Raw genomic sequence first — 23,658 nt, forward strand, 5'->3', positions numbered from 1 at the left:
TTCCCCGCTGCCAGCGCACAACCCACAAACACTGGAAACTGCGCTGGTGATTTACTCATGTTTGATTGGACTTAATCCTTTCCCGCCATTCAAACAAATGCTTCAATATATTTTTTCTTTATATCTATCTAAAGGCATCTCTCTCATCCCGTGAGAGGAGGACGGTTATCTCGGTCTCCCCCCACGCCAACCCCCTAAGGGAAGCTACAACACAGGCTGTCGATGGCGTCATTATCCGCCATCAAATCCACATTCCCCCGACACCATCGTTCCGGCACGACTTGGTGGAGACCGACGCTTCTTCTGACTTGAGAAAGCTCAAGTCTGATGTTCTCCCAGGTGATGGCAAATTCTCAATATGGTGTCGAATTGTTATATTTTAACTAGGGCCCGTCCGATTAGATCGGCCAAAATAATCGGCCAGACGCAATGAGATGCCAGTCCAATGAGATCAATACTTGTCTTTCTGGTTTTTTTTACAGGCCAATATTTTGATGACTCCAAGGCAGTTGCTTCGTCATTTACTTTCACAAATAGCTCAATCTGTTATGCAAAAATTGCACTTTATGTACTTTGTTCAGTCTACAAAAAAAAGCCATCCACTTTCAATCTGTTTGGCTGGCAGTTTGAACAAATTTGAAATACCCACTGAAGGCTCGGGTCCAAAGGTCACCGGCCGGGTCAACGGTAACGGCGTGGCTTATACAAATAGCCGGTAAAATACGGGCTTTTTAGCAGGGAAGGCTCGTCGTGTCCTTGACAAAGACACCAAAGCGATCGTCTCGTCTTCTTAACTGCGCCAGAAGCGCCCCGTTTAAAACGTCACCAAGAAGAACAAATCCCTCGTCGGCAAAATTCTGCCTTCCAATTCATCCCGACCTCCGGCGGTCGCGACATTATCCATCTGCTCTGCGTCCACTCGCACCCCTTCTACCCTCTTCCCCTGGTGAGGAGGCGTGTGGCCACCTGCGCATTACAAGTGTGGAGGCTGCTGATGATTACATTGTTGGACTGAGAGCGATGCTGCCGGTACCGTAATCCCAGCAGTAATCAATATCTCCGCCCCCTCCGCCCCCCACACACACACAACCCATTGTCTGATGCATGTAAAATATCCCCCAGCAACACTTTGGCCGCACTTTAATTATGCTTTCAAAGTCATCTGTGGATGGAAACAATACGTGGCCTCGACATCCCATAATTGAATGACTCTTTTTGTACGTTTGTTTTGGGGGGCAGTTTTCGACATCTGGGATTGTGGCGATAGATGTTTTTTTTTTTTTTTTCTCAGAGCAGCCTTTGGTGAGAAAACAAACACACACACACATATATATATATATATATATATATATATATATATATATATATATATATATATATATATATATATATATATATATATATACATAAAAAATATATAAAATATATAAAAATATATATATACATATAATATATATTTAAAAAAAAAAATATATATATATATATATATATATATATATATATATATATAACAAATACACAAACACAATATAGTAAATTAGAATAGACAATAGTATATGCAATATCTAAATAGGATACATTAAATTGGTAAATATGATGGAAACACAGAACATTAAATATGATGTAAATAGAGTAAAAGAGTAAAATAGTCACGATCCGGCTTTGTCGTATAACCCCAAATTACGACGACAAGGCCAACGGTCGCTTTTGAAAAGCTCCAAACTTTTAAAAGTGATGATGGAGGAGTCGGAGGCTAAAATTAGCCGACAGCCTCCTACATATTTTATCTGTGCTCATCATGTAGAAGATTGGTGAGCGAGCAAAAGAGAGTCAGAGAAAGAGAGAGGTCAGCAGTCCAGTGGCAAGGCAACTTCTCCTTCATCCGGGTTTGCCAATGTGAATGTACCTCGAGGCTCTTTGCACGACTGATGGAATTGTCTTTCCCTCGGAACTTTAGCGTTGGTCCTTCCTTTGATGATGACTTAGCAATTATCCTTAAATTACAGGTACAATAAATTTGCAACATGATGGTATAATCAACCCGAGGAATATTTGAAAATCCAATCCGTCGAACCTGCTACACTTGAAAATGGCGAGAAACGTCGACGGCAGTGAATGAGATTAGGTGAAGCATGGCTGCCAAGTTTGATGGCAGACAAAACTTAAACAGATACTTGGAAGCGAGTCAGCATGATGGACGCCATCTCGTGACAGAGGCCGGTTAAGTATTGCAAGAGAGTCTTTCTCCCGGCGTGCGCTCCACGATTGGACCCGAGCAAAAGCAATTAGCGCTCTGCAATGTATCGCTAGATGGCCGCAAATAGGTAGAAAAGCCATCAAGTATTTTAGCCCCGATGCCTCCTCCGACTAAACAAAATTACTTTTCTCCCGACATTCATTTATGTTGCTGCAAATATTGATTACGCTCACAAGGAAATGATGTCTCGAGGGGCCTCCATGCAAGTAGGTGGGCCGGGACATTAATCAGAAAATCAATTGTGCTGTCGATTGGAGAGGCTGTGTTTGGAAAAGGACGGCCGTGGGAGGGAGGGGGGAGGGAGGGGGGGGGGGGGGGGGGGAAGGCTGCTGCTTTTACAGTGACACAGCAACCACTCACCACTCAATCAGAATATATTCAGACATTTCAACAGCGACATCAGCCCCGAAGAAAACAAACCAGAGCACTGACATCTTTTCGTCCCACAAGTTTTTCCCGAGTTCCACGCATTGACAACGACGTTCTTTGCCAGGGGGAGTCCACGCCAAAAAAGAAGAAACCGGTGTAATGGCAGCCAATCCGTTAGTTGCAATCATTATCTCCGACCGCCAGCAGAAAAGAATCTTAACACCTATGCAAATGAAACGGGTGTCTTTGCGACTGCCAATCACCGTTTTGAGTCGAGCGGGTGGGAATCATTTGCGGTCGCGTGAAGGGAAACAACTGTGGGCCGTTTGCCAAACAAGACGCTTGTTAGGTTTTAACAACTGCGCAGTAAAACGAGCAGGTAGAGGATGAAAGAGTTTTATTTTCTCAACTGCTCTGTTGGTGGGTACCCCAAAAAAGCCAATATAGCGAAAAATGTATAAATCTAACATGGGATCATCATAGTGTGCACGATAATCATCGAAATTATGGATTTACATGATTTGTTAGGTGCTGCTGTTTTGGTTAGCAACAAAATAATCTTGCTGTTGCACTGTCTATATATATTATTTTAATTATATTAGTAAATTACTTTTATTTCATCTATTTTACTTTTTCCCAAAACTCTCAAACTCTTTTTTTTTTTGTGAAATGCTTTACTTTGTACTTTGTAGTTATGCAAAGCACCTCATGGTAAATGAAGCTGCCTTGCCTTTTGTCTCAACCATTTTTAGTTAAACTGATTTTAGCGATGATCGGCAGCTTGGGCAAATATTTGCCTTTTTATTTAATGCGTATCATTTATCTTCTCCCGTGGAAACGCTCATCTCTCAAGCATTGTATAATGTACAAAGCGTCCCTGAAGTTGACTCCTGTGTGGGAGAGAGATGCGACGAAGGATCCCTGATGTGTGTGTGTTTTATTTTTTTTTCTGGTGGTGACATATTTGGAGCGCCTGAGATGAGCGATTGTTCAACTTTTTCCATTTCTTTCAGCAACCATTTCACTTTTTGCCAATAAATTGTACAAATTTAAATCACCGAGGCACTTTGACATCATAAGAGGGCTGTATCGTGGAACGGAAATTCACCACAATAGTGACTAGTCATAGTGAAGCAGCATGTGGCTCATGAGCCACAGTTATTGTAACTATCAACAATTTTGTGATCACACTAGCGTTGCGCATTGAAATTCCGGAGGTATGTGAAGGCATCACGTATTCAGATTGCAGCACAATTTGTTCAATAGTCTTAGTAGAACAACATAAAGCATGCTTTGCAGTGTAAATATGCTTTTGTTTTCCTCTCTGCCATCATGTAAAAGTGCCAACACATAAAACAGTTTGCCGCCACCGCCGCGTGTTTGTCAGTACTGAGTAATGACCACCGAGGGGAATGGCTCTACCTAACACGGCGCCTCGCCTCGCTTTAAACTTAAACACGCCATTACAATTCAATGGAAGCATTGAAATGGGATGAAAATGCGCCGGGCCAGCCGGAGAATACTAACAAGAGCGCGCAGATGTATGCGCACGTACCTCGATGAATAGAAAGCAATGGATTTACTAGCGACGTCCTCGGCATTTTAATCCAGTGTGGGGATTAAAGGCCTAATCCACCTTCATTGTCAATCATTTGACACGTCCACTACGCCGTGTTGGCTTTTGATCATCTTAATAGAGAACATTTTAGATGCTTCATCATCTTGTTTAATCTGAATCGGAACCCTACACTATTTTTTTTTTATTGTAAAATCGAATTTAATTGACAGCGAGTTTATGAGTTTTGGCTCAAAGATCTGTTTTTTTTTTTTGCTCACAAATACATTTTAAAAGTATTCTCCCAACAGCAATTAAACAAAATTGGATTCATCCATATTCGGGATGTTTTTTTTTTTTTTTTTTTTACATGCCATCAGTCGGGAATCGGCGGAAACTCAGTTTTCAAGAGGATTAGCGGCAGACTATGTCAAACAAGCCAAGGAGGAAGAGGAAGAAATCACTTTGGCTAATCCGGCACTCTGATGTGGGCCACACAGAATGTGCCTTTCATCAGCAATAATTGGACATCGAGCTGACTGCTATTGTGCCGCACTGGTTCCGTTGGCCCGCAGCCTTTTGACTTTCAAAGTGCTCCCCGACCTTCAATTTGTTGCGATGTTCACCTAGCGGCATTTTATAGCTTTTGATGGAAATCAATCAGCACACAGGGGCTATGAAAAAGTCTACACACCCCTGTACAAATGCCAGGGTTTTGGAGATGTGAAAACAAACAGACCAACTCAATGAATTCAAAATGTGACTCAAAAAAGAGTCAAAGTTGAAATTAACAACTGTGATTTTGTGGTTGCACAAGTGTGCACACCCTCTTATAAATGTGGAAGTAGCTGTTAAGAATTAGCAATTGCATTCAAAGTTACGTTAAATGGGAGTCACTTGCCAAAATTTAAAGTGCCTAATTTCAAACAAAATCAATTCACTTGTACAGGTCATAGGTCACATTGATGTCTCATTTTTTGTGGCACAGATTTTAGCTTTTTTAAATCAATGCTTACATCTTAGGACTTCAAGTTCTCAACATTCCAAGCCGAGCCAAGAGTTGCTTTTGCAAAGTGGGCCAAGGTGTCAGCATGGATGCATTTAGGCTTGTCGTCGTCGCCTTGCGTGTCCGGTTGTCCGTCCAGCCTCACCTCACACTTGGTTTTCACCTGAGGCACTTTTCCACTAGCCCCTCCAAAAAAAAAAAAAAAAACAGGCCTCTCTGTCACCGTGTCTGTCATTCACTCTCTTTGTCTGCCTCATCTCCTTTCTTCCCTCAATTCAGAGAATCCCTAAAGTCGACGGAGGACCACTTCCTTTGACACACGCACGCATCGAAGCACGTCTGTCTGTCTGTCTGCCTGCGACGCCACTGACAGGATGAGGCCAAGTTTGCCTCCAAAAAGTTGCGTACGTGAGAGCGAGTGAGAAGCTTATTTGGCTTTAGCGCACTACTCACTTGTGCGGTCATGCACGCAGTCACAAATCCGCAAAAAAATAAGCGGGTTAGTGTAGCTCATTGCTATATCCACACGTTCGCTAATCAGAGGTTGAGCAGCACGGTGATTGTTTCCCAAGAGGAACATGATGTGCGTTTACCTTAAAAATGATCAAGATGAGAAGAAATGTTCCCATCCAGACAATGTTTAATTCATTTGAGTGCCCTTATAACTTATCTTATTTTTAACCGTGGCAATTGCTGTAGTCGTTTTTCTTTCCAACTGTCAAGGTGAAAAACGACGACACAAGCATATTTTGTATTTAATACGTCAGATGTACAACCCTGAACAAGGTGGAAAATCTTCTGTTTGGGTCACATGATTGTGTACAATAAAAATAGGGGGGAAAATGAGAGAAATTGCCAACTTGACTTTGCTATTTCCTTCAAGGGTATTCTCTTCATCCTTAACTCTTTGTCTCTGCAGACTTGACTCGCGTACACAACACACACACACAAAAAACGACGACACCTTGCTTGGGCAAATGAGAAATGACAAAGGCATAAATCATTCAGGCTCCGGTGCGACACACAGTCAGTCAGGCCCACGCTCCAGCGATGAAGACTTCCGCCAAAAGTCTCACGTCACCGCTGACTTGATCAAATATTGTCCATGATGTTCAACCAAAGTGCTGGATCTCCATCATTGAATGTCACAGGCTTACATATTTGGACCCAAACTATCTCCATGACAAGATCTTTTCATTATTATAATTACAAGTTTTCGAGAATTCAGTCGTCATAGCAGCAGTGATACGAATACAATCGTCCACTATGGAGCCAACACTTCACACCTCAGCAGTTCAGAGTTTGCAGGGTCAGTTGGAGAAATCCCAGCAAGCCCCCCCCCCTCTACACACATCTCCCCGCCTCCAAATCACATCAGAGAGGCGGGAATTCCTCAGTGGCCAACAAGCCGTAACCCGCCGGCATCCCCATCCACCATGGCGCGGAGGAAATGGAGGCTCGGCCGTTTGATTTGCCTCTCGGTGGGTCTATCGAGGGCTTCGAAATGGAGCCCACCTGCTACTGCTTTCATCATGTCACCCTCTGCTTGCACGCTGCACAAAACAAAGTATACATGTGCATAATAGAAATGATAAGTATTGATATTTTGCAGAGAGTGACATGATGAAAATGAAAGGCAAGGACAGATTTTACAGAGCAGAAATAAAAATGAAAGTGCTCAATACCGGCCTGAGTAAAAAGGAACAAAACAGGAACAGACTCAAATAAAACGCACGGCACAAGTCACAGAAAAGACCATCAAAATTAGGGAGTAGAAAACGACTCCAATAAAACCACAAAAAATCTGAATCAAAGTCAACAAATTGCTCCACACCGACGACGACAAAAAAGGAAGTCGAAATGCATACCAAAATAAAACCACTTATCAGCTAAAAATACACAACTCAAATCAAAGTTAATTGTTTCTGAAAAGTCAGCCAATACTTGATTCCAATCGAGGATCCTATAAAAGAACAAAACAGGAAGTAGAAACCTACCAAAATAAAACTACAGAATAACTCAAAGGAACGACAGTAGTCACAGATGATACCAATCAAAATGGCTTTTCAACAAAAAGCCAAACACACAATTGATAATTAGGAACATTTGGTAATGCGCCACATGCTTCATTAACTAAAATATTATTAAGAGATTGCACTAATTTATCTCTTTATAAACAAGAACATATTCGTTGCATTTTACTAGAAAGTCAGCGTGACAGCACAAGGTTCGGCTGCCACATTAATTCAATTTATTCCGCACAATCTCCCTAATTATGGCATCTAATTAGAGGCTATTATTGAGGTGATTATTAATACGAGATAGCTCCCTGGCGCCCAATAATAAAAGTTACCCTAGAAGTTGTTTTTTAAAAAAACGTTGGTAATTTACATAATTATTTCAGCGACAGTTCAAATAAAATATGCTAACATACGACACATTTTGGGCTTCTGGCGAAGAAGTAGCATTGCATTGTGATTTTCTACCTACAAGGAAATTGCTGTCACTTTGTTTTCATAAACCCAGTGGACAAAACGTTAAATAATTGAGTGGGGAGTCAAGGTCAAAATCAGCCGGCTAAATCATTTATCATATCACAAAATAAGGACTCATAAGCCAATTGCTGTTATTTTGTTTTAACAAACCAAGTGCAGATAAAAAATAGTCAATGTGGCTACATTATTTGTGAAACAGTACAGAAGAATCACTACACAACAGCTCTACTGTATTTATAGATATAAATAAATAAAGCAAGATTATTAAACCGACTTTCTCTCTACACGTGTTGGGAATTCCTCCCCTGGGTTCCGGTGAACCGACAAATAGGCGATAAACAGCTGCAGATCCGCGACACGGCGGCGTTTATAAGTGGGCCCATAAAGGTCTAATAGCTTATCGTTAGCCGCTAATTACCCGCTCGCCGCCATGACACTTGGTGTTTTTTTTAATCTGGTGGAGCTCGTCAGAGCAAGTTGTAAACGTTTATGAAGTCGTAGCTGGCGGAATGAAAAGAAAAAGTCATTACAAGAAAATGAATCGGGTCTCGCCTCGCGACATATTTTCCGCCTCGTCCCTTTGACAACTGGGAGTGAAATGAAGCCATTCTACCAAGAATTGTTCAAAGTCTGCCAAACCGTCGCCTGCTGTGAAGTGAGTGGAGATGAGTTCGCTGCCACCGAACGGCGCTTGTAACCCAAATTGAGATTGAAATTTTAGTAACGATGACGATGCGGGGGATCACCGTATGTACTGATGTCGGAAAAGTTGTGAAAAGTAGGACGCCGCCATATTATTTTATTATTATATTATTTTGGAATATTTTCCGGAGTGTTTATCAACAACTTGTCAGTGCATCTCTACATCATTTTTTTCCGCCCTGAAATCTGAGGCATTGTGTATTCCTACGGCATCCCGACACGTGCCCGTCACTTCATCCAGGTTTGTAAACACCAGCCTCAAACGAATAGCTTCCTGTGTGTGTTTTTTTTAAATATATTTATTTATTTTTCTTCCCCCTCATTGTGGCTCCTTGAAGTCACCTTTGTCATTCCGAGAATCTGCAATGCAGGCTGCCTCTCCTCGGTGGAGGTGTTTGTTGGGCGGCGGTGGTGGAGGAGGCTGCATTATTTATGACCAGGCAGACCGGGCTGCAAGTGATCGGCACCGGGAAGTCGAGAGCGAGCCGTCGTAACCGCAGTGGAGCAATCAGAGAGCGGCCTCGCCACGCCGCTTTTCATTTCGTGTCATTAGATGTTGCCTCATTCCCGCGGGCGGTCCTACGCGTTCTCCCTAAATGCTGATGGGGGAATTGGCGAGGGATCGTGATAAATATCCCATGTGATGAACAGGGACACCTTCATCTCCGGCCTATCGGCCCCCGTGTTCTGCTTAAAAAGGTAAAATCGGGGACATGAATTGACATGCAAAGAGCGTCTGGACGTTATCGTTCCAGAAGGCGTTGTTTGTGCGGGATTGACATTAATCCCGCAATCCAAGATTTACGCGTGACATTAATGCTATGGAAAGTAAAGAAGGCATGACGATGAAGTGTTTAGGGCACAGGTATCAAACTCAAGGTCTGAGGGCCAGATCTGGCCCGTCACATTATTTTATGTGGCCCGCAAAGGCAAATCATGTGTGTCAACTCATGAAAATATCAAATATCTTCCTTTTAATAACAGTGAGATATTGTTTTGTCACAATCCCACTTTCAAAATAAATTAAAAATTTGTTTTTATCACTGGATAGAAGCCACAATCGAAGCCACTTGGCAAATTAACAGGATGACACAATATAATCCGCAAAGTCAAAGTGGAGGTACGATGGAAATGCTATGGAAAATGCCTCTTTGGGTTTTGATCATAAGTTTAGGATGGATGGAAATTCAAAGGTGGAGAAATCCCAGACTTTGCCAGCAGTGGTCCCTGTTTTTTTTTTGTGTGCGCATTTCATCGAATGAGATCACCACAGGGGCTTCGCGTCAGACAAATAAGTTTGATCCTTTCATTCCCACAATTGACTTCAAATCCCCCAAAATGGATTTTAGTCTCCCTCTGGAGGCTCTCCCGGCACTGGCCTCATTTTTCTGATCAAAAGAGTTTGTGTGTGCGTGTGTATTCCTAGTGCTGTTTTGGAGGATTAAAAGGCTATCTTTGATGAGTCACTTAGTGAAATTACAAGATTGGCATCCCCTCCCCACCCCAGCTGTTGCATCTTTTTATCTTCTTCCACCTGCGAGGCATCATCTACTGAACAAACGTCATGTCTGGTGAAGCAGCATGTGGCTCCTGTTGCTACCGTTAGCCGCAGTTCATTTTGGCAACAGAGGATTTTAGAACTTTGACAATTTTGCTGTTATTTTTTGTCGTATAGCTTAGTCACGGTTGGCTAGCCAAAGTCACATTTGGATTTCGCTCCTACTGCTAACATTAGTTGCGGTAAATCTTAACAAAAATATTTATGAGTGTATATTGTTAGTGAGTCTTACTATTAATTAAAGATGTTAATTTATTTATATGTCATGATTTTAAGAGTAGTACAGGTAAATTATTCTCATGACGTGAAGTTTTCAACAAATCTTTAATCCTTGTTTAACAGAAACTCCACCGAATTCTCACGACAACAAGCTCGAAAATTCTTTATAAACAACATTTTATTACTTTATCACTTTCTCTGGGGGTCAAGCAAAAAAAAAATAAATAAATGCGATGGCATTAAGTGTTTCCGTTACCTTTGCTGATGTGCGACAGCAAGTTTAGGTAATTGCTTTTTTGCGCATCTCTTGATAAATGTGTTTAACAGCTTAGAAGGCAGCAGAGGGGGTCCGATAAAACAGCCAAAGTGCCAGTGTGGATTTGGGAGGGTCTGGCAATTTGCAACATTTTTGCTTCTCACCTACTAATGATAACTTGGCAGACTTGAGTGAGAATATGCTGACGTGTTACATATATGGATCTTTTTTTTCTCCTGCTAGTTATTGATGACATCCGCCAACAGTAAAAATAAAGACAGAAAGAGGAGAATTTTCTCTGTGTTTGAGCACCTTGAGGTAAGGTATGGACCAATCAGAGTACTTGGAATTCATGGTTTCTGGCGCTCAGCTCACCCTTTGGGAGTTGGATGAACAGTTCAGCGGTGAAGCAGAGCAAAAGAGCACCATGAATATGCACCCTTGACTGGAAATGGGAGGGAGGCGGGGGTGGTGGTTCAAGGCGTAAGCCCCTCAAGCTACGCAGTGACAGCCTCCTGCTGTTTGGCTGCCTGATATGTGGCAGCGCATCTACCTTGGGCTTCGGCGCACGTTTGTGGGTCACTAAGTCGGCTCGGGCTTGCAAATAAGGGCCTTGAGGGCTGCGGCTTGGAAATGAGGGCCTTTTTTTTTTTTTTTTTTGGGTGGCTTGGCCTTTGTAGCCATTTTATTATGTGAAATGATCTGCGGTCAAGTTAGATTTATTTTTTGACTGGGAGCTATTTCATTTTGATTCCTTCACTCTTAATAGATTACTCTACCTTAATAATCGCCTTTCATTCATTTCTTTTCCCGCCACAAACTTGTAGCGACAGATAAGATTGAAAATGTGCAAAAGATATATTTTTTCATTTTTCTCTTATTCAAACTGTTTTCATTACTACTGTCGATATTTGCAACTTTACTTTGATTCATACTGTTTTCATGTTTACACTAAAGAAAATGTTGCCGGTGATGTAGTGCCGAACCTGTCACAACGAAGCAAGGCTCAGCAGAGCAAAAGGACGGATGGGAGGAGTGAATGCGTGTGTGTGCGTGTGTGTGTCGAGCATGGCTAAGTGTGATGTGGAGTCAGCCGTTGACCTCGCGGCTCACGAATTGGCTCCAGATGGGAAGTGGCAAGCGGGAGAAGCGTAAGGGAAATGGTATTGACAAGCTTGGCCCGGGCAGGCCTCAAGCAATGCCATTAGCCCGTGTTTCCAGTCACCGGGGAAGCGTCTGAGATTTCACTTCACCTCCAGGACGTGTTGGCGGCAGGGAACACAATGGCGCGTTATAAAAGAAACCCCCCCGCCAAAAAAAAAAAAAAAAAACAAGAACGGAATTATAGTAAAACACCCTCCAGTGTTGAAATATTACAAAGTTGTTTTGTAAATAGTGTGTTGAAAGTTTAGGGCAAGAATTTTGGAGGGGGTGATTAACAAACACAAGGTAGACATTCGCACCTCACACTTTTTCCTTGTGCTGAGGCGTTCGTCTGTCACCTCCCGTGTTAGCATGTACGTGCACGAGTGTTAGTAGCGTGACTCTATAAGTCGGTGGAGTCGAGGGACTTGTTACAAGGCTTGCTCTCCTTGGCGAGGAAGGTAACATCAAATTTAAAAGTGAAAGTGTAAGAATTCCTTCCTCTACGAATAAACAAAAACGACGCTGGGTTTATGAATCTTCAGGATCATAAGGATTGTCTGAGCAGCTGATGGATTTTACAGACGCGGCCCACTCTACTTCGGTGGACTTGGCTAAACGAATTAAGGAGACCTGAGTTGCACTATGAAGCACATTACCACGAGCCGTTGAAAGCCTAAATACCTGCCGGACCTTGGCTGCCATCGGAAGCCCGCACAGGGGAGAGAAGCGGCGGATGGCAGCAAAATCGATTCATCGATTGAGTGGACGACCAGCGCGTGGATTGAGTTACATGGCTCGGATAAAAATAAATTGGGCATTACGTTTTTAAATGAGTAAAAAGAATGTTGCCTGCCATGCCCGTACGAGATGTACGCTAGTGTGGGACGATAAATGATGGACACGGAATGGAATATTTCCGCCATTTTTTTGGGTTTCAAAAATGGTGGGACTATGATATGAAGGTGGCAGAGTTGGGACAATACTGGTGTAAATGATCAATGCCCACACCGCGGGACAAGGGTGTGAAGTTTAACACCTAACGCTGACTTTTCCCTGTTGTGACACGGGATTGTGCGACCAAGTATTTTCACCGTTTGTACGCAGCAACACAGCCAGAATGATGCTAGTGTGAGGTGTTAAGTTAAATACCTGACATTCGCTTCTCTCGCCCCGTTGTGTTAAAAAAAAAAAAAAAAACAGACAGAGAATACGAGGTACCAAGACTGCTGTGAAATGACCAACGGTGCCGAAACAACAGCGATAAGACGGAGCCAAACATTTTCTGTGGGCTCTCGGGTTGCTTATCTTCAGCAAGTGTAGTCGCGCATGACTGCTAAAGCTGTTTTTATCAAGAAGACAGCAGCCCAGATCGGAAGGAAAACAACTGGTGAAACATACGCAGATGACCACCAAGCTAACACTATGTACGTGCTTGTCAAATTGTCATTGTTGATGACAATTATTTAATATTTTCTTTTGTTTACATCAATCCATCAAACATTTGTTATCAGGGACCAAACCAATCGACAAAAAGGGGGAGTGACTAACCGGATTTTAAATTGCACAGCCTTTACAGTGGCGGATGCTTTAATTTGAGTCGGTCACGGGGGATATTGAAAACAAAACGTAATGCTTGCAACAGGATTTGCAGCAGACTCACTGTCATCTCGTCACCTTGCCTTTGACACTGGAAATGCGAGTTGCCGCGTCCAGATGACAGTGAAAGAAATGATTGTAGGACACTAATGTACATCCTAGCAATTTCATTTGACTGCAATTTCTTGAACTGATTCATATTGGAGCAGGATGGGAGTATCTGAATGATCTGAGTCACTTTTGACCAACTTTTAGTGAAAAAGGGACTTTGGTTTGTCTCAGATATTTGAGTTCATCTGTGCTTTTGTTTTATTTTGATAGGGTTCCACTTCCTGTTTGCGTTACTGATATGACTCGGAGGTGGGATGAATCAACTTTGTAAACAAAAGATTTTGATTTAGTTCCTCTGTGCGATAACAGATTTTATTTTGGTAGGTTTATACTTCCTGTTAGCGTTTCTGTTATAGAACACTCGGCTTGAGTCCATCTTCTGTGCCTATTGTATCGTATACATCTTTTAAATCAATGGTATGTGTACCTCTGTGCATACATCTAAGCAACATGAGCGAGCTGAATCATGCGTGGGTCTAGGAGGAAGGAGTTAATGGGAATTTCAAGAGCAGCTTTCGCTCTGTGCCCCAGCACTTTTTCCTCAGAGGAGATGCGTCTCGTCATTCGAGCAGCACTACTGACACCTCTGCCACCACACCTAAAACAACGACTACAATAAGAAAAAATGTCATTGTGACTTCTTTTGATAAGCAAGTCTTTCTCAGCATTTGAATTGGCAACAAATCAATAAAGAATGTGAAGCGTTCGAGAGATAATCAGCTGGCTCACTGTGCGAGGTGTGATGGCAGCTCGTAATAAGCAATGCGATGACATAAAATCACAAATGAAATACGTCCTTACTGCTCTTATTACTTTTTATGATGAATGATTATTGATTGGGATCCTATTGTCGTGTATTTGAGGCCGTCTTTGTGTTCTGTTACTATCTTTACAATGGTAGGTTTTAAATTTAATTTATGTAGCTTGTCGCAGCTAAAGTTAGCGACCATGTAAGCTGCAGTATTTATATCTCAGGGGTGCTGCAAAACAAATTAAAAAAAGGAACAAACCCCCCAAAAAATCTTCAGAACACACTGATGAAGAATCAATGACAGGTAGAAATGTTGAGAAAAAGTCCCAGAAAAATAGAAAAAAGTCAATACCCTCATGGCCCGGCCCCCCTTCTAGCTCCGCTAGTGGTTAGATGCAATTTGTTAGAATATTTGTGCAGCTTCCCATTATGTGTTAACATCAGGCTAGTGGATTTAAAAGCAACGTTATATCGTTGTTTTCACCACAAAATGTGCACAAAGTGTATTTCTCCTTGTTTTATATTATTTGGATGTATAATAACTGAAATTTTGGACGGCAAGTCTAATAAAAAAAAAAAAAATCAGCTGAAAAAGACCAAAGCTGTGTCCAGCTGGATATTAGTTTTAATGACGTTTTAATTTGCAATACTCTTGAGTAACAAAGTCTGTGATTATAAATAATGAATTACTATAATTATCTTGAGGATCTTTGTCTCTCACAGGAGCCAATCACAGCTGGTTGCGGGCTTTTGGAGCGACAGACCCCCCCACCCGACCTCCTTCACACCTACTGTGGCATTATTAGCGACCTAGCTGTCGCGCGGTTACTTTTAGCGCCCCGCGGAAAAAGAAGAAACGAGGAGAAGGAAGAGGAGGAGGTGAAGCATCCACGACTTCTCGCCGGCAGGGAGGGGAGGGGGGAGGGGGGTTGAGGTGAAGCCCACCCAGCCAACATTGACTGCTGTACTCTGGCAGTGCGCGCTGCAACGCGGTCGGCCGGTGATTACACCCGCTTGTACCCGGATTATTTCTTAACACGCTTCACCTCCATACTAATGGAAGGTAAGATCAATGTTCTCGCATATCTGCAATTTCATCTTTTTCGTCTCTTCCGCTGCATTTAAGACAGAATGCAAAAGCGTGTTCGCCTCGTTAACTTTAATCAAAACGGTATCGATAGGTGCGTAATTACGCAATGAATCATCTTTTCCAACGACACGCGCGTCTCTCTTATGAGTTACTGCAAGTTTCAAGATCATTTTCACGCGCAAAATGCGGCAGGTGTTACCTTTAGGACCCGGCGGACACAAAAAAAAAGAAGAAGAAAAAAAAAAAAAGACGGAGACTGCCTCAGTATTTTGGAGCGCCAGCCTGTCACTTGTTTCTCTTGCAGTGCAACAAGCTGAGCAGTTGCACCGAATCTCATCTTCTCAACAAGAAAAATAAATAAAGAATGGACTTTTAAAGACATTCAAGGTGCTTTTGTGACGCAAAAGAGCAAGCAACAGCGTTCTTGCAGCGCAAAGTGCGTCCTCGTCCGCATGCACAGCTCAGTACGGCGGCGCGCGCCAGAAATGCTGGAAATGTGTTAAAAGTTGCAAAAAGGAAGACTGATTCCATTTTCACGGCTGGATAACTTGTTGAACGTGAGTATTTTCTCCACGTTGTAGGTTTTTCTGCAACCTGAATGATGCTGGTGTTTTACGCAGGATGTTAAGAAATAAATAGATTTAAAATGAATTAAAGGGTTTGGTTATCGTTTAATTTGATACAGCGCTTCTCTTTTTTTTCCTCCATGATCAGTTCGGTTTTTAATTTTTCAACATGTGTCTGAGGATTTTGGATCCTGGTTTAAAACATTTATTTCAGGGGTCCCCAGAAAGTCGCATTCCCACCCAACTGCCCCCCCCCCCAAAGAAAAATAGAGGTGGCGAGGTCAATCCCAGGGTCGACGATTGACATGGTTGGGTGCATGTGTGCATCATAACAGGACGCAAAAAAAAGGTCTTAAGGACGTATGCTCTAAATTTACCAGGCTGTGGGCTATTTTGGATTAAAGTAAACATTTAGGGGTGGATTTCAGGGTTCTTTCCAAAACTCAAACAAGGTAATTCACCAAATGAGCCCCAATCAGAAGCAGATGCCCCCCCCCCCCCTTATACCATGTGAAGTGAGTGGAGCATGTCTTTTTTTCTTCTTCTTAAATTAGAAAAAAAATATTTTGAAATGAAAGCACCCCTTACGCCAGTCTTAAGAATTGACATGAAATTGAGTGAACATGTCTATCATGACAGAATTGATAAAAAAGTCTATTATTGTCTATGAAAACCTGGACGAATTCCGATTCATCAAACTATTGCCCGCATCGCTTATGTCTGCTGAGGATAAGTTGTTTTGAGATCGTTAGCCGCTACAGTGACAAAGAAACGCCCATCGTGATGAAGCATGTCACCATGCTGGTGAACTCTCTGACCTCAGCCACATCGTCAAGGTGCGATCACGTGGACGTGTGCTAAGAGATCGGTAGTGGCGTCGGCGACAACGTCCAGGATAGAGACGATTGGAGCGTTTACAATCTTCACATTCAGCTCACGCCACCTTACACACAGGTGGCGTTCGGTCTCTCTTCCGATCGGCGGAAAATTCACAGGTCGACTTCAACCGCCCACAAAGCAGCTGGGGGGAAAGCCAGCTTGGATGTCCAGTGAGAAAGAGTCTCCTGAGTTATTTACTATTTCTGCTGTCTGTCTGTACGGTTGCATGAATGTTACATGAATGCCAATCATGTGCTCTGCGCTTTTTTTATGCGGTCACGGGAGAGTAGTAGTGCGTGAGTAAAAGCCGGCTGCTAGCGGGCGGGTGTTCCTCACGTTGTCTCCCCTTTCTTGCAAATGAAAAGTGAGCTAACGTGCACGATATTTGTATTATTTGTAGTGCTTCAGCAAGGTTACATCTCACTCTAACAAGGAGACATGAAAGAGGAGGAGGTGGCAGGGGGATGTGTGGGGGGGCTACAGAAGGAGAAAGACAATCACAAACATGTGCCAGCGCAGACATGCTAGTGACTGCCAACCCATCCCGCTGTGACTCATAGCGGACGATGGGGGCCGAGGGCGCCTGTTGGCTCCGGCGTCCAGTGGAAATGTGGCGGCACGTTTCGCAAACCGAGCAGGTGTTCCATACAAAGATCAGCCATACTTGGAATGGAGGCTTTTGATTTGTTTTGAGGTTGATTCAATTTGGATGCGATCGTACAGCTGTTTTGACTCCCGAACTCCCCCTGTAGGTTTGAAGTGGAACTATTCCAACTCAGCAAGGAACAAAATACAGACTTTGATAGCAAACTCGATTTCTGAGCTCATGTTGAGAAGGTGAGGCTTACGAGATCAGATTGGGATGGATACATTGCTGCTTCATTCACATGGAAGTCAATGATCAGACGCGATATCATTGGCATGCATTCAGACAAACTGAAAAAAAAGAATCAAAGGCATGGTTTTTGTTTTTTTAAGAACACTGAATCCAATAAACGAGCTCTGGTCGTCTGGTGGAAGCCGACAGGGGGGCTTTTGGCCGCCCGCTGACTTTAAACACATGTCCACGCTTGGAGACTGTGCCCCCCCCCCCCCCCCCCCCCAACACACACACACAACTGGACATACAAGGCGGTGTTTCACTGGCTTGAAAAAAAACAAGTGAAAGCGACTGAGTGTGGAGGGCTTGCGAGGTGAGGTGGTCATCTAACATCCCTCCGCTCATTGCATACTGACAGCTGCTCTAATATTGATGACTTTTTATTATAGAATCTTACCGCATCTTTTTCCCCGTCAAATGACTTTTTATGAGATTCGACTTGCCACTCGGTGCGTAAGTGGACTCGGTACGATTTAATGCGACAGCTCCTCACGCCATGATAACTGTGACCTTGCAGTATTACATTTAACGTTTGTTTTTGGGAGGGTGTTATCACATTTTTTTTTTTCAAGCTTAATATTTTTTTTACTTTTAACATAGTGCGCATTTGACATCTGTTTGCGTACATTGAACTTATATGATATCGAGGAACTGTCGGAATTTGCGATTACATTTTTTGGGGGGGCGGATTTTTGAGAAATAGCCACACATTACCAATGGAAGTAAAGTTGTACACATACAGTCATGAAAATATATCACCTCATTAAAGAATCAGTATCGGAGCACTTTGCAGAGGCACGGTTGAATACTTGACACCTGTCTTTCATCTTCCATTTCAATCTCACGTTGCCATCAAAGCAATATTCCCTTGGTTAGCGCCATTTGCTGCTGCTTATTAGCTTGCCGTGTTCCCTATTAAATAAAAAATCAGATGGGGGTGGTGGGATTGAGGAAGCGGGCTGCAGCCGCCACCCGCCACCCTGCTGCTGCTACTTAATTTGCCTGTCTTTGTAATGAAAGTCACGCGTTATGAAATGTACGGGGGTGCCTTCCCAGGATGCCTCCTCAGATCAAAGCCTGGCATTTACAACTTTTTTTTTTCTAAAGGCGCATATTAACATATCGGTCATCAACATCTCGGGTTCTTCACTCCTATTTTTGGATTTTAGCCGTCGTCCTGACTTTGCGGCAGACAGCTGCCAGGCGCCGTTAGCGGTTAGCCGTCTTGACTGATGACTTGCGATGGCTCCGCCACCAAAAGTACAATCCCTCAAAGAGACCGTTTCTGTCTCGCTATTTGACTTCAATATTTCCCCAAATGCCTGGCGAGGCTCGTAGGGCGGCGGCGATTGGCGACAAGGCAGCAGTTTGAAAAAGCAATAAGTTAAATGCAGTGACTTGGGCAGATGGAAATAAACCCCTTTGTATGAAAATCACAGAGAGATTGGGCTTTGCGGCTCTCGGCCTCCACTTGAATTGTATCCTCTGATTTGAAGCCGGGTTATAAGAGAGGCGTACCAGGGTGAACATCAAATCAATTTACTTTGTCAGCTTTGACATTGTTTGAAGCCCGAGTGTGTATTTGTGTGTGTCGAACATATACGTTGTAATAAATAGGGATTACGTTGGGCGTTACAAAGTCACAGCACAAACAAACATGTAACCAAAATCTTTTTTCTTCTCTCCCCTAGGACGGCGTCGCTCGTGGGTCCAAACACCAGCACGGGGAGCTCAAACCGTCAAATTTGACGGCCTCTTAGCATTTCACATTTGACCGTTGACCCGTCCGCACACTTGTTGGTCAAGTGGCCACGAGGAGGCTAATCACAGAAAGGATGTTGCAGCAGTTGACAACATTGGGGCTCGTCTAAGTCAACCCGAGACCCATTTTTGTGACTATTTAAGCAAAAATAGAAGAGAAAGATGATTTTGAGCGTCGCCCTGCTTGCCCTGTACTATGGCAGTGTGGCCTACGCCATGCAACATTACCCCGCGGCCTGGGGACACTATGACGTGTGCAAGTCGCAGATCTACACGGAGGAAGGCCTAGCGTGGGACTACATGGCCTGTCAGCCTGAAGCCACCGACATGACAAAGTACCTGCGGGTAGCCCTCGACCCGCCCAACATCACATGCGGGGATCCGCCGGAAACCTACTGCGCTCTGGTAAGTGACGAGCTCGAACGAACGCAAGCGGCCCTGATGGAGACGAATGAGGATGCCGGTGTGGCGGGTCATGGGCACGCCGGGTGGACTGTTGTTTCCAGTAATGGAGATTAATGAACATGCCAAAGCCCTGAAGTGCACACGGGTGGTTGCACATGAGTTACACAAAGCCAGCAAATACTTTGAACCCCTGCCGAGACACCAATCGCAATTTTTTTAGCAAAGTATTTGACGTGGAACGCCGCTATTCAAGCTCAGTCATGTCGAAAGATGCCACCCAAACATTTAGCTACATTTAAGGTGCCATGTTAGTGGAGAAGAATAGCGTGTGATGCAAGATTGGAGTAAAGCTTAGACAGGCATGTAGATGAGATTTGTAGGGTTGATGCCAGAGAAAGCAAGGTGGTAAACTTCTCAAGATGAGGCAAAGAAAGGTGAGCATCACTGATGTCAGTGGTTAAATTTAGTGACCCTCAAACTATTAAAAAGAAGTGCATGCATTAAAAAAAGAATCTGTATGTCATTGGACATTTAGTACCTGGAAGTACACTAAACTTTAGATCAGCTGAAAGCAGGTCTAAGTTGTGGCGCAGATGATATAGTGCAATTTTTAGGAATTTAATCAAGGTTCAGGCAGACAAATTCTGTGCTGCGCTGATGTGTGGCCTGCATAAATATAAGCAACACGAGTCGAGAAGGTAAGATGGGAGCCTATGGATTTCAAATCTTCCCATGTAGAAGAAATGTGATGCTAACATATAGGTAAATCACTAAATATTCATTGGCTGTTACATCTTTAGCCCCAATAAAATGAAAACTTTCAATGCTAAAATCTAGCATGCAGACAACTTGCCCGGACCCCTGTTGTAAATTTAAAATGTTCCTCTTGGTCATCACGGATACACCCCAAAAAAAAAGCCACGAGACGAAGCACTGCGCTGCCGCGCATTACAGAGAGCATTGCTAATAGAGTGCTTGACCTTAAGAGAGTCTCATTGGTTATTTAGTGGCTATTGTCAACAGAGGAGCCACAGGTTGTGTTTATCTGCACTCCTAATCAAAGACGGCATCAGCGTCGGGCAGCGCAGAGGCGCATAAAACATGCTCCGAGCGAAGCCCCGTCGAGAGCTCCCGCTCGTAAATATTTACCAATTAAAAGCGTTTAAAAAGAAGCGCGTTGGTGCTGGTGGCTCCAGATGGCACTGAGACGTTTAATGCCACTGTCGGATATAGCGGGGGAGAGAGAAGGGACGTGCTGAGGTTTACATCAAAACAAACGGCAGACAAAAATTAAGTAGCTCCGAGCTTTAGCGGGGGATAGACGAGACAGCTTGCGGTGCTGCATAATGATGAAGACACAGTGGAAGTCCTGTCAGGGGAACAAAGTGGCAACCTATCCAAATAAAAGCAGTAACCGCATGAACAGATGGACTCAAATGCATGACAGCAGTCACAGAAGAACCAAATAAAAGTTCCTGGTTTACAAAAAGAAGGGCAACACAGCTGCCAGATGAGAGTCCTTAGGAATTAGGAATCGACCAAAATACCAAAACAGGAACACCGCAAACTAAAACCATTCAGAGCACAAACTGATTCAAATGCACAACACCTAAGATGCAAATCAAAATCTTACAAAAATCTGGTCAAGAGAGAACCTGGAGGCCAAGAGTAACACGCCAATGAGGGGTTGCGTTCCCTCACTTAATGATGCGTGAAGTGCGGTCAGAGAATCTTGGATGGATCATCACCCTGCTCTGTCTTCACTTCCAGTCAGCTCGTCTATTTTTTTTCGGTGCTTGAAATAGTCATGACTTATGGAGTCCGCCGTGGAAGGGCTGTTTAATATTGCAGCAGTACCGATCTGGAAACAAATGAGCCGATCAAACCGATACATTTGTTTCAATGCAGGGGTATTCTCAAAAGTGACTTGACATTCTCAAAAGTGACTTGACAACGTTGGCAAGTATCACGATTGGTGGTTGACAAAAGGGCAAATGAGGATACGAGATCTGCCCGTGGAGATAAACCAACGAACGCCGGCTTTGAGTTCGGTCATCCTGCGTGTTTCTGCGTCGGGCGCTTCTCTTCCGGCGTCTTTTGAATCTAGCCGAGTGGATCCCGATAATGGCGTTAAACTTGATTCCGTTCTCTAAGAATGGATGAAAGAGCGGAGGCTGCCAGTTGGGCACACAGTCCCCCCACAGAGGCTTAGAGATGGAAACACGAGATGAGAGCCGTCGCTAATCCGCCGGGAGACTGCATCGTATTTATCGTTTATCCACGTGAAGAATGGCTTTTATCGTCTTTTTGCAAATCAACTCTTCAGTCTTTAAGGTTGATTGTTTTCTGTGTCAGTTCACCTCAGTAGGGGGATGGTTGTACTTGTGATGAGAAGTGTTTACGTGGTTGCAGATATTTATCGGCTCACTTTGATGTCTCCCCCTCGTCAAAAGAAAGGCATATTTCCTCGGGGATCAAGCAGAGACCAAAATAACGTTAATCAGTTGGCCAGCGGCGGCCACCCAAATAAATGTTGATCCGCGTCTGCTGGGAGCATCAATAAGCGAGTGTTTACCGAGAGGTGATAAATTGTCCGCAAACGCTTTGATATAAGCCATTTACGCAATCAAGATAGTCAAAGTTGCAAAATATTCCTTCAGTGGTAGAGAACAATTGTTTTGCAAAAATGTTTTTAAAAGTGTAACTTTTACAACTTTTTTTCTTGGAAGTTGAATGAACTTTTTTTTGGGGAAGGAAACATATTGAATCCTAATCGGAATGAATCGTATCTTATCGTAGTGCGAGTAAATCGTATTGTCTTGTTGTACTAACGTCTTGTAATCGGAGTGAACAGTATCGCACGGTATTGGAATGCATTGTTTCATAACATGTCGTAATTTTATGATCTTATCGTTTCATAACATCTGTGAAACGTCGTCATGATATGGCGCTATGTCTCAAAAGGACTCTCATCACAGTAGACCAGTGGTTCCCAAACTTTTTCAGACTAGCGCCCCCTTGGCTCCCCAGTGAATTCCTAGCGCCCCCCGCCCCGTCGACTGACTCGTCCAACCGCACATATTGTGTACAAATTGTCGTCCGTCCACCCACAACCGCACATGTTGTGTACAAATTGTCGTCCGTCCCCACCGTCGACTGACTCGTCCTACTGCACGTGTAGTCAAACAAACGTTCGAACTTCTGACTTCGGACTGACGCCCCCCTACCGCCCCCTTCAACTTCTGACTTCGGACTGCCGCCCCCTACCGCCCCTTCGTCCTCACCGCCCCCCACCGCCCCTTCGTCCTCACCGCCCCCCTACCGCCCCCTTCGTCCTCACCGCCCCCCCAGATCTTTCCACCGCCCCCAGGGGGGCGGTACCGCCCACTTTGGGAACCACTGCAGTAGACAAACCGAAAAGGAAAAGAAAAAAAACTCGAACCCTTTCGCTGTTACTTTTATGATGACGGGGTCACAACCATGCTCTCGAGTGTCACACTTTCAAGTGCTCGCTAAATCAGTTTAGCAACGCCCCGCCCGCCACCAGGCAAGATTCACTCATCCATGTTTGTTTGAAGACGGCAAACAGTTGGAGCGTTTAGCAGGCCGTCACCCCGCCGCCCTTGACTCTGTCCTGAACTAGCAATGCCCGGCGCATCATTGCCGCACGGCTGCCCGCCGAGACACCGCGGTGACACGTGACATGTCCCCCGACACCAACAGGGGGAGGTAAAGGGAAGCGTCGTTTACGCTTTCACTCGCCTGCCAAGTCTTTTGTCTGCCGCCTCGCTTTTTAATTTCCCTCTGCCTTGTTTTCTGTCAACTGATGATGCATAATATCCCGGCCTGAGGTTGGGCACCGTGGATGAGGTGAGCAGCTTGACAGGTGATATGTCGCCATTATTCGCAGTTACGTGTGACAGGTTAATTCTTGGCCGGTTGTAAATACAAAGATGGATGGCTTATGCAAGGAGATAGCAGAGAGGGGAAAGTGATGATTGTGTGTGTGTGTGTGCTTTCCGGACTGTTTAACACACTTTGCTCCACTTGCATAAA

At 43.9% G+C, this 23,658-nt stretch overlaps 1 protein-coding gene across 3 annotated transcripts in view; it reads left to right on the plus strand.

The window, feature by feature from the left end:
• Positions 1-14,841: 14,841 nt before the first annotated feature.
• The window catches only part of LOC125985185 (netrin-G1), a 36,860-nt gene continuing 28,043 nt past the window's right edge, over positions 14,842-23,658 (plus strand). Inside the window, exons 1-2 of one of the 3 annotated variants that reach the window (XM_049747813.2) lie at positions 14,842-15,084; positions 19,128-19,602. In XM_049747813.2, coding sequence (XP_049603770.1) covers positions 19,360-19,602 — 243 coding nt within the window. In that variant the 5' untranslated portion in view covers positions 14,842-15,084; positions 19,128-19,359. Of the gene's footprint in view, positions 15,085-15,374; positions 15,669-19,127; positions 19,603-23,658 lie in introns of those variants that run through there. The other 2 variants (XM_049747811.2, XM_068653541.1) reach the window with 2 other exon arrangements.

This window comes from Syngnathus scovelli, chromosome 17, assembly GCF_024217435.2.
Source record: "Syngnathus scovelli strain Florida chromosome 17, RoL_Ssco_1.2, whole genome shotgun sequence".
NCBI lineage: Eukaryota > Metazoa > Chordata > Actinopteri > Syngnathiformes > Syngnathidae > Syngnathus > Syngnathus scovelli.